At 39.8% G+C, this 12,256-nt stretch overlaps 1 protein-coding gene across 2 annotated transcripts in view; it reads left to right on the top strand.

The window, feature by feature from the left end:
* Window positions 1–880: 880 nt before the first annotated feature.
* MATR3 (matrin 3) overlaps window positions 881–12,256 on the top strand; it is a 30,309-nt gene continuing 18,933 nt past the window's right edge. Inside the window, exons 1-3 of one of the 2 annotated variants that reach the window (XM_083730215.1) lie at window positions 887–1,095; window positions 7,555–7,654; window positions 10,657–11,711. In XM_083730215.1, the coding sequence (XP_083586341.1) occupies window positions 10,818–11,711 (894 nt within the window). In that variant the 5' untranslated portion in view covers window positions 887–1,095; window positions 7,555–7,654; window positions 10,657–10,817. Of the gene's footprint in view, window positions 1,096–7,554; window positions 7,655–10,656; window positions 11,712–12,256 lie in introns of both variants that reach the window. The other variant, XM_083730216.1, reaches the window with a different exon arrangement.

Raw genomic sequence — 12,256 nt, forward strand, 5'->3', positions numbered from 1 at the left:
GGAATTCTTTTTTTTCTCTTCAAAATAAGTCCAGCCCCCCACATGGTCTGAGGGACGGTGGACCGGCCCACGGCTGAAAAAGGTTGCTGGCCCTTGCACTAGCCTCTTAATCTCAGGGTCCATTGGGCAAAAAGATTCCTGCATTGCAGGGGGTTGGACTAGATCAGTGTTTCCCAACCTTTCATCTCTGTTTTCGGACTACATTTCCCACTATCTCTGACCACTGGTACTGCTGGCTAGGGATGATGGGAGTTGTAGTCCAAAAGCAGCTGGAGACCCAACGTTGGGAAACACTGGACTAGATGACCCTTGTTGTCCCTTCCAACTCTACAATTCTCTTTCTCTGATTTCCCCAAGCCTATTTAAACAACCTATCTGTGTGGTGGTGGGTTATTTTGCTTGTTACGATAGTATGTATTTTTCTTTTATATTGTAAACCGCCTTGTAATCATCAAACGAAGTGCGGTACAGAATTGAAATTATTAATACAACAATTTAATTATTAATAATAATTAAACAACAGCAATTTCCTTTCAGAGTCCTGTTTACAGCTGAAATCCTGGGGAAAACTGAAAACAGCAAGTCTTCAGTTCCCATTAAGCACATATAAAGGCCGGGTTAAAGGACACCCTCTTGATAATTTAAGGAAATGTAATATAAACGCCAGCCAAAGTGTCACAAAGCCCTATTCTGAATGCGAATGAACCAAGAAACCCGAACCTCGGAGACAAAAGGCAACAGCCGAACACGTGATCAGAGCCACGTGGTCCCCTACCCTTTCAAGAACGAGGAAGTGAGTGTACGGGAAAGGGGGGGGGAAACACCTTTTATCATCTCGCGATAGGGGCGGAGCAGTTTAAAGTGCGTAGCTTCTCGCGCTGGGGGAGCGCATGCGCACAACAGTTCTCCGCTGCCTGGACGGCGCATGCGCTAGGCGGATTAGCGGTCTAATACAAGCGGTGTGTGGGCGACGCTTACGCAGCTTCGTTTGTGGAGGGTCTTTTTTTATTTTCTGTAGGAGGGGGGGTCCCTTTTCCTCACATTACGTTCGTGGTGACGACCGCAAATGCGTGAGAGGCTCGCTTTCTTTCTGAGGTAGGAGAGGGGTGAGCGGCCTGTGCCTATTCTTGTCAGGCCGAGAAAGTGGTGGTTTTTTTTCACCGTTCCAGCTGAACCGTTGAAAAGACGGACGGAGGGTGGGGAAAAGGGCGCGTTATACTATAACCTGAGGAGAATAATCCGCGCGCGTTGCGGCCGGGCCGGGGAGGCCATGGCGCCGAAGCCTGAGGAGTGGTCGTGCGCATGCGCGGGCGCGAGACAAACCATGAGGCCTAGTCGGAGACCGGCATGTTGCGCATGCGCGCGTCTTGGGTGAAAATGCCTTTTTATGCGTTGGTTTCCGCCTCTGGCAGCCTTTTTGTTCTCTCGCTATGGATAGTTCTCGTATCTCTTTCTAATCTAGTTATTTCGCAGCTCGTAAAAACGGTGTCTTCAGCTTAGTTGCTGCTGCTGAGAACTGGTTAAAGGTAAAGGTCGCACATAGTGTTTCTTTTTCTGGGTCCTCTGACCAACGCCATCCACAAAGGACCCGGATATTTTGCTGCTGTTTTTTACCAAAAAAAATATATTGGTTTTCACAACATTATAAACAAACACATAAGACAAACAAACATAAATCATAGCCTTATTGAAAATTATACTTATTAAAATGGTTAAGTGACTTCTTCGCTTCCCCTTGGTTGAATTTCATTGCATATCGTTTTTAACGGTTTTCCAAATCACTGTTCTTATAAAATTTAACTTAAACATTAACATCCTTAGATCTTCACATTATGAAATTAAACATATTAATTCATCCCTTAACATAAATAAAATCCTAAGCCAATTAAGTATCTGCAAGCTGTTTTCAGTTAATTTAACTTAACATATTTAACTAAGTAATCATTAAAGGACCCGGATATTATTTTGAAGTTGCTACTTTCAGTTATAATAACGCCTGAGGTATATTTGAATAATTGTAAGCTGTCACGTCTTCGCAGCAAGGAATATCATTGATTCTTTGTCATGCAGTGCGCTTGGTAAACTGGGTTTTTATCAAGCAAACTTCGTTCACAAAGAAGCCAATGTTTTATTGAGTCACTGTCCTCCAATGTAGCATAGTATACATTTTACAATAGTCCTAGTAAAATGCATTGTAGTTGACATTGAAATAGCCAAGTTATTTCTGCACTGAAACAGTGAAGACTGCAGGTGGGAGCTTACAAAGTGAAACAATGCATCCCACTACCATTTTTTAAATTATTGTATACATCCTACTTTGTCACATGCTAGCTTCCCAAGCTAGAACCTTTCTCCTCATTCTAGTTTCTTCCTGTGCCCAGAAAAACAGGAGATGTTTGGTCACACATTCAACATCTGGTTGAGAATTAATCTTGCTCAGCTATATTTGCAGCCCTCCTCCAGATTTTAAAAATCTATAAATACATTTGCATACTCAACATGTCTCATGAGAACTGTTAAAATCAAAATGGCAACCATTCATACATGCAGTTTACTACATTATGGTCAGATTCTTCATGAAAAACATGCTTATGTAAAGCTGCTTGGCTATTTTGAGTTGATTGATTACTCTCCTAGCAATCTGTAATATCTGCAACCAGAGATGTGTGACTTTTTGGATTTTTTTCCCCCTGTTGCCCATAATTGATTAGAGGTCTGAGTTACATACAGTAAACTAAAACGCCTGTTAATCTTGTTAAATTTACATTCTATATAAATATTTGAAAGCCCCAGTAATGAAAATTAAGATATAACAATATAAAAGTGTCATACATTTATATGTATTTTTAAATGCAGCACTGAAAATTAACATTCCAAACCCTGAAGAGCTGTGAGCATAAATATAGATTTGGCCTGAAAAAGTTCTACATCTTTGTTTTTGAGTTGACTAGTATTGTATCCATTACAGTAGCCAAATTTGACTTCTAGAGTGTGTTCTCATTGTGTTAAATTTTATGAAAAATTTCCAACGGTGCTATTTTCCACCCCACATCTTTGGTTGCAGTGTTGAATTGGTTAAATATTAATCAGCTAAAAAAAGTTCCCTGGTTAAATCAGGCAACATATTAACCATTTTAATAGACATGTTTCTAAAAATTGATGCTTAGTGTTGTCTTTGCCGTTTTCATTCTCCCTTTCCCATTTGCATATTTCCCTTTTCTCACACAGGAGGAATGGCTTTTCTAAGTTGATGCTCTTGAAGATGTATTTTAAATGCAGCATCTAAAAATAAAATGTGTTTCATTCTTAGAAATTAAATATAACAGTTCAATCTCCTAGATCAAACTTTGTTTCCAGCTTGTAGGCCTACTTATAATGTGATTGAATATGTTGGGATGGAAGAAAAGATCTAATGTGGTATCATCTCTTATCAAATGTTGATTTCAATAATATTTTAAATGTTCTTAAATAAATTCGGTGTTTTATACTTTTGCAAACTTCTCTTAAGAGGTTTTCATATAATCAAGTGATATAACAATTTTGTTAAATAATCATCTACTCTATTCCACCTTTCTCCCTAGTGATAGCTGCATGCCTGGTAAATCCCATTGAATGGAAAAGCCAGTTTGAGTGCCAATCTAGGGAAAAGCACAATATAAATAATAAAATAATAGTACCTCTGAATAAATATGCCTTGGTTTATGGTGTGTGTATCTTACGTATATGCTTACTGTCTCCAGCACTCTTGGTTCATGGGTTCATTTCCATCTAAATTGCAGGTTTTTCTTGTGCCAATACAAAATGCAATAAGTATGTCACTAAAAACTCCATACCAAAAGATACTGTATTTTTCGCACCATAGGACGCACTTTTTCCCCTCCAAAAATGAAGGGGAAATGTGTGTGCGTCCTATGGTGCGAATGCAGGCTTTCGCTGAAGCCTGGAGAGTGAGAGGGGTCGGTGCGCACCGACCCCTCACGCTCTCCAGGCTTCGCACACCTCTCCGCAAGCAGCAGGAGCCCAGCGCTGGGCTCCCACTGCTTGCGGAGAGTTGCCTGCATGCTGAAGCCTGCGCGCGCTGAGCTCAGCACGCCCAGGCTTCGCGGACCTCTCTGTAAGCAGCGGGAGCGCTCCCTCGGGTTGCGGAGACTTGCCTGTTTGGGGGCTGGGGTCGGGGGAAGCTCGAGCTTCCCCCGCCCCAGCCCCGCGCCTGGGGGGGAAATAATTTTTTCCCCTTTATTTCCCCCCAAAAAATTGGGTGCGCCCTATGGTGCGAAAAATACGGTAACAAAGAAAAGTAATGCTATTAATATTGGACTTGATTTGTCTGAATTTTACTTGTTGGGGTTCTGTTTGGAATTCATCTAACTCCAGTTTTAAAATAGTCACATTGCTTGACAATTTGCTTCCAGGTCCAATTCAAGGTGCTCACATTTGTGCTTAAAGCCCTAAATAATTTAGACCCCAAATATCTGACTGCATCCATCCCTCTCTTAACACCTCAAATGGCCTTCTTGGGAGTTCTGCCACCCAGGTCTGGGGTGCATAGCAGTCCAAGAGAGGGCATTCTCTGTTGGAGCCCCTAAACTGTGGAATTCCCTCCTCACAGAAGTGTGGGCAGCTTCATTATGTAGTTTTTATTGTATGCAGAGTACATACTGCTCCCCTGGCCTTTGATGAAATAAAACTGATACTCCTCCTACCTCTTATGTATTTTTTTAAGGAAAGCAGTGGAAGTACAGTGTATAAATCTCAAGGCCACTTGCAACTGTGAGGCAAACCTCACACTGGTGCTAATTGAAGGTCAAAAAGCGCCCGTTACTTATTTAAATATTTCTCAACTAAACTTTCAGAGGACGTATAACAAAACGATGTGCAGCATAAAAATAGAATACCACAATGGTATAGGTGATTTGACAATATTTTTTCCAAGCATAATAATTCTATTTCAGCAAAGCATTCTCTGAATTCTGGATCTGAAATTTCAATAGACGGCCTAAAAAGTATTTTTCCAACTCAGTAATATCTATTTGGCGCCAGTTTGAGCTTTGTCTTATAGCTATGTTGAAGTTTTTTTTTTTGCCACTTTCAGTGTTTCTTTTCTTGTGCAGATTCTTGTTACTCTGTTCGGAAAAAGTTTTTTTTTTCCTCAACAAGGCTCAGCTTTACTCCAGAATATCCAACTTTTCCTTTGTTTTTGTGGGGAGAGGCCATTTTTCTGAATTTTTTTTTAGATTTCATCTTTTCACATCTGTGTTTTTTGGTTATCAAGGGTGCTGGGTTTGAGATATCATTTGGTTACCCATACTCCACAGGTTTGAATAAACCAAATTACATATTAGGAATTGGGTCAAAGAAGTGGGAGGATCAAGATTACATTTGGGGATTAGAGAGAGCAATGGTCTTCCACTGGCTTGGAAACAAGCATTTTGATTGGGAGTGTAGAGTTTGAGGGCATACCAGTGAATGATTGGATCATTTTCTTAGGAAATCTGTTTATTTTCCTCAACAGGAGGCTGCACTACTGTATCTGTTTTTCATTGAGCCAGATGAATACCAAGAATTCCCTAGGGTTCCAGCCTACAAGCCAAGAATTGCTCTGCACAAGGCTTTCTTACAGTTCTGTTAAATAGATATTCTGAATATTAACCATTATTGACTACTTCATTATGGAACTTGCTCCTGCAGGAAGTGAACTTTACTACCTCAATTGTTTTTAAATGGATGCTAAAAAGCTGGTTGTTTGCATCTAATTTTAACTGATTATGGCTGGCCTGGGCTTTTAAGCATAATTTAATTGCTGGTTTTATTTATATTTACTATTTTACTGCTGGTTTTTATTGGATTCTTTTTAAAGTTGATCTGAACCTCCTTTGAAAGGGCTGTGCCAAAGATGAAGAAAGAACTGAATGTTCTTGATTACGTTTAACTTACAAACATTCGCATAGAATTATTTGCAACTCACAGATGGTTATGGTTAAAAAATATGGCTGTAACTTCAGGTGTTTGCATGTGAAATGCAGAGTTTCTTTTTCACAGAGACATACATATCACATATAGAAGATACAACCTCAATTGATAATTCCCATTTTAAAATGGGCACAATTCAAAATAGTTCCCTATGGTATGCAAGATTTGATAAAATATATAAGGTTGACAGTATTCTGAAGAGCATTTCCTCTCTTTTTTCTTTTCTTTTTGCATAAGACATAAAATGATGCCATATAGAATTTATCTTTGTCTCTCATACTCCATAGAGATGTAAATTTTCTTGTAATTAAATGCTCATATTATTCTGTACATTTTGCTCCTATGAAGTTGTCACTTTCCAGTTTTCAGCCAGTTCTATTCTAGCAGCTACTAGCAATGGCCCACTTATGTGATGCATCTCTTTTTCAGATTCTTAAAAACTATCTAGTGATGCTATTCCAGGATCCTTTGCTAGGTGATGGTAATGGTGTATTTTATGTTCTCAAACATATTTTTAGAGATCTCTCTAATAGAGGGACTGAATCACCACATGAAGATCTTGTTTCTCTGCATCCCTTGCTTCTGAACCTTAAATGGCGTAAGGTTCCATCATGACACTTGACCAAAAGAGTACCTAAATACTGGCAGTGGACTACTTTCATTCATCATGGGAGAGAATTTGGCCTCCTATTTGTGTTTGCCTCTTTCTCTGCCTGAATTCACACCCCAGCATGCTCTGAGCCATGTAGATTCATCACAATTCTAATTACTTGTTTTTGACAGACTCCCCAATAAAAACTTGCATCTCTTGTAAGACAAGTATTTTTTGCAGTTTACCCTGTAGTGTTTCCCCTTAACAGCAGCTGTATTCAAATTCGTTGGGGATTCAAGTACTACTACTACCTCAAGATTTCTGTTCACATGAGATGGTGAAACTGCGTTGTAGAAGTTGAATCAGATTCTAAACTTGAAAAAGTGAAGAAAACCACATGCTGGCATATGCTTAGCAGCTCCTTTCTCAAGGGAGTGTGTTGGGTTTGACAGAGGCCCATCTAGTCCATCATTCTGTTATCACAGGGAATAACCAGGTGCCTGTGGGAAGCCCATAACCAGGACATGAGTGCAATTGTCCTCTCCCATTGTGATCTCTAGCACCTGGTATTTAGAGAGATTGCTCTGATACTGAAGTACGTAAGCCAGTATGACTAGTATCCATTGATAGCCTTATCATTCCTTCCTGTTTTTAGGATACTAGAAGAAATACACGTAAGAATGCTAAAGATATCTTCCTAATTTCTTTCTAGTTCATATTCCTTAATCATTAATGTGTTTCAAAATACAGTTAGGTTGTATTCCAACTCTTCTTACCTGGGAGCAAGCCCCACTGAATTCAGTAAAACTTCTGAGATGATATGGTTAGGATTGCACTGTTAGCTGAACCACAGAGAAGTAATAATGGCCCTATTTCTATGGGGGTATTGTCCCTATTCCCTCTTCCCCAACTCAATTTCTGTCAATGCACTACCTCTTTTTAGTGTTCTGTTTTTAAGGCTTGTTTCTCTCATATCTTCTTTTTCTTTGTAGGTTAACATCGCTTTCATAATAAGCCTGAGCAGTCGCTCCTTGTGTGGAAACCAGGCTGTGCAGTGAAACCACCTGCTGTCCAGCCCAACTCTGTCAGGAGGTACTCTTCAGATGCTCCTGGGTCTGATACTGTCCAAAACCTTCAGCAGCTAACTCAAATCAGAGGTGTAGAGTTCTGAATTTTGTAAGGAACATAACCATCCTTGCAAATAAGTCTGCCCATTTATATGTGGACTTGAAAATACTTCTCAGAATCCGTATAATGTTCTTATTTTAGGCCTTTAAGGAACTGCTCTGGGGTTGCAAAAGTAAAAATCAAAGAAAAACACGCAATTGGCGTTGTTTCTACCTGGAAGTAATTTCAGAGAGGTAGTCATCCACACTACAGAAAGAGGAACACATAGAAAAGCCAGCCTGCCGAAACACCTGAAAAAGTCCTTATTGGCTCAGACTTGCACTGTTTTAAAATAAGTTTGTTTACTTCATGTCTTTGAATCTAAAGGTTGACATCCCTTTCCTTTATGACTGAACTTGAATATCAGGCTTCTATGGTTACTCTCACCTTTCTTCCAAACGAGCCTGTTTACATTTTATCAAAAAGAGCTTTTGGTAGGAGGGCTTTGCAGGTCCACTGCACCCTCCAGGGCTTAATGCAAGTCAGGCCTTGTAGTGCATTGTCCCAGCATCTATTTCTAATTCAAGGTTCTGTCTGAATAAATCTTGCACTACCAGGGCACCTATGTATCTGCAGAGCCTTCCTACGTCACTGTATAACTATAGATGACCCATGCACATCTACAAAGATGAAATGTGTGGATTTAGGCCCCTTTCTTTGATTCTAGCCAGTTTGTTAACTACAGACACCTCTATACATTAAATTAATAGGGTTGTAGTCAGCTAATACTCAGAGTAAATGACCCAATGAGATTAATGGCCATGACTAACTTGGGTTCATAAATTTCAATAGTTCTACTCTGAGTAGAGGTTAGTTCCCTACAACCCATAGTTATTTACTAACCTTTGCCGATGACTTAAGTCTCAGATCAAGCAGGATTCTGGGAAGTTAGGTGGTGAGCTATTAAATTACAAATATTCCAATTGACCTCTGTCATCGCAGGTAACGGAATCCAAAAGACAAGCAGTTGCTTTGCTTCTGCAAGGGAAGGTGCTGGCTATATAATCCACATGTGTACAGAACGCTAACTGGGCTTGGTAGTGATCTTTATAATTCATCTACTGTGGCTGGCACCTACCTGTCTGGGAGCGAATCACTTGCTCAATAGACTAGTGGTTGTTTACAAGCCTGAAAACCTTTTTCTTGTGATCAGCAAAAGTTCTTGTTCAAACTGTGTGTGATGCTGTTGCTGAGCATGTGATTGCCAGCACCTCATGCACACTTGTTAGATTACCATTTTGCTCAGAAATTCTTTCTGTTTTGCCACTGGTATGGATGGTATTCTTTTCACTTGACATTTGCTCTCTCTTCTACTTCTGTTGACATCTGCTCTGCACTTGCAATATCTGGACCATCCTTCTAGTTCTACACTTGCATCAATGCTTTTCAGTTGTTCCCCATGCCCATGGTACTCAATTTGACAAAATGTAACTGGACGTTACAGTGAAAATTCTTGTTACTATACTAGTGACACAACTGGTAATCAGTTAATGATAAGTAACCATTTACATCGCAGTGTTTGAGAGCTGTGTGTTAAAACAGCCCCTGTGCTGTCTCTTCGCAGGTGATAACAGTGTGCATGTAATACAGGTTTTCAGGCAATATAAATATCCATCTATATGGTTTAGCGTCTTAACACTATCAAAGTTAATCAGATCTTTAATAAAATATTTTCACTTATAACTGAAACATAATAGGTAATTCTAAGAAAATGAACATTTCATTAAAACGTGCCTGAAGGTTTTTCATCTTTCCCTGCTAATTGGAGAACTGACCATGGAAAACATTCATTAGTCTTCTGCCCATCCCTAAACTATTCCTCTGTAGGTAGAATACTGAGTATTGTAAGACTGCAGTTAGTGGGATTTTCGGAAGTGCCTGAGTAACTTGAGGCCTCAGTTTTCTGTGGAAGTTTATAAAACTTTCACTCTTGGGTACTTTAGAAAAATCTCATGAGCTCTTCTCTTTTAAGATGACTTTGTAGAGAGACAAGTGGGCTTCTTAATGTTCACTGTTGGCATAGGAAGACCTAGATAAGCACTGCAAGAATAAAAAAGGGCTTGTTAAAAGAATAGTCATGTCATGGGAAACTTACTACCACCTGTGGCTATAGCTTACAGTCAAGTCTCATCTGAAAGATAACAGTTGAACAACTTGCTTGATTGGAATAGTGCCATAGCATTTCTCTTCTTTAAACAAAATTGTAGTTTCCCAATTCAAGTATTAATGAGGTCTGGTCTTGGTTGGCTTGAAATCTTAGCGCAGACTAATCTGCCATGTTCACAATGTAATGTTAAAAATATGCAGGTACAGTTCACATATGGTACTAACAACATATAAACTATTACTTGAATGAGAGGTCTTGTGTGCTTCTACCAAACTTTAAACCTGTTTTCCTTCACAAATCTTATAGTACTAATTCAGTTCTACTGAGTGTAAATTATTTGGTCTCACTTAGTAACTCTTTCATTAGACACATGTCCAGATATCAGCCACTCCTAAGTTCCTGCTCTCATTTCCTCTGTAGGCTTAATGTTCAACAATTTGAGTTACATTTCTTGGTTCCATGACTGGTGTATTGTCTTTTTCCTGGAATCCAGAGCAGTAACATAAGATGTATGCACCCTGCTATTCAATAGGGGGCTTGAAAACAGACGGTTCTGTACAACCAGTGCTTGAGAACAATTTCTCATCAAAACAAAAGTGCACATTGATTGGCAACAATTGGTGCTTACCTGGGGGGAAAGCTAGATTTTCACCTGAGGGCTATGTATAATAGGGTTCTGGGTTGCATCTTCAGTCTGTTGACGTTACATAATGAAAGCCATGTAAGATCTTAAATTGGTTTTAGATCAACATGATGCATACATTTTAAAACTGCATCTTCATAAAGGGATTTATGACTAAAACTGCTTGTTTTTCTACAGACTTGTCTGGTGTTCTCAGCTTGAAGAAGATCTACAGTCATTACTGATCCCTTTTCTTGGCGTTACCTTTTTGAAGTGAAGTTTACCTAGCTTTCTAGTGTGAGCTTTCTTTTCAGACATCTCTAACGTTTGATCCATAATAGACAATCTATAGTTCAGCAATGTCCAAGTCGTTCCACCAGTCATCTCTAAGTAGGGATTCCCAAGGTCATGGACGTGACCTGTCTGCAGGAATAGGCCTTCTTGCTGCTGCTACTCAGTCTTTAAGTGTGCCAGCATCTCTTGGAAGGATGAACCAGGGTACTGCACGCCTTGCTAGCTTAATGAATCTTGGAATGAGTTCTTCATTGAATCAACAAGGATCTCATAGTGCACTGTCTTCTGCTAGTGCATCTTCCCATGCCTTACAGTCTATATTTAACATTGGAAGTAGAGGCCCACTCTCTCTGTCTTCTCAGCACCGCGGAGATACCGAGCAGGCCACTAACATTCTGGCCAGCTTTGGTCTGTCTGCTAGAGACTTAGATGAACTGAGTCGTTACCCTGAGGACAAGATCACTCCTGAAAACTTGCCTCAAATACTTCTGCAACTTAAAAGGAGGAGAGCTGAAGAAGGCCCTTCACTGAGTTATGGTAGAGATGGCAGATCAGCTGCACGGGATCCACCATACAGAGTTCCTAGGGATGATTGGGAAGAGAAAAGGCATTTTAGAAGAGATAGCTTTGAGGATCGTGGTTCTAGTCTCAACCGAGTGGTTGACTATGATCATGGAAGTCGTTCTCAAGAGTCTGTTTATGACAGAATGGATTATGAAGATGACAGATTAAGAGATGGAGAAAGGTATAGGGATGACTCTTATTATGGTGAAACCTCGCATAAGTATCGTAAATTTGACAGTGAGTATGAGAGGATGGGTCGCGGCCCTGAGAGATCTCTCTTTGAGAAAAAGAGAGGTGCTCCTCCAGATAGCAATGTTGAAGACTTCCATGGACTCTTACCGAAGGTCTATCCCCATCTGTGCTCTATCTGTGATTTGCCTGTTCATTCCAATAAGGTGAGTTAAGCATCAGATGCTTATTTTTCTTTACTTTGTAGTCCCTGTTGCTTGTTTCTTTGCCTCAGTTTCTATGTTCTGATGACTTGCACAAAGGACTCAAAAGAGTTTGATACATGGTTTATTTTCAGGGCGTCATTAGCAAACACATTAAACCAGGGCTTCACATTAATATTTGTTTCACCCATATGGCTTAACTGCAGGTCAGTTATCATCTAGTCTATTTTATATTTTGCATCTGCATTGTCTCTTAACTTAATTTGGTGCAGAGGTTTTTCATTTTGGTTTGCAGTTATTCAAGAGGCTAGATTCAGCATTCCTTCCCATCTGTCTTGATTGCTGGTTGATTTGTAGTTAAGATACGTCCTTGCACAACTCTGCTTTTTTCCCTCTTGTCCATGGCCAGCCAGAAAGCTTACTGTAGAGTCCTTGAAAAGAATTATAGGATTGCAGCTCACATTTTTAAATGAGTTCATTCTTTTTAAAAGTCACTTTAAAAACTGTTTTCATACTGTGTCTGAGACTTCTCATTTTTTCCTCCCCTT

This window comes from Podarcis gaigeae (assembly GCF_964106915.1).
Source record: "Podarcis gaigeae genome assembly, chromosome: 3".
Classification (NCBI taxonomy): Eukaryota; Metazoa; Chordata; class Lepidosauria; order Squamata; family Lacertidae; genus Podarcis; species Podarcis gaigeae.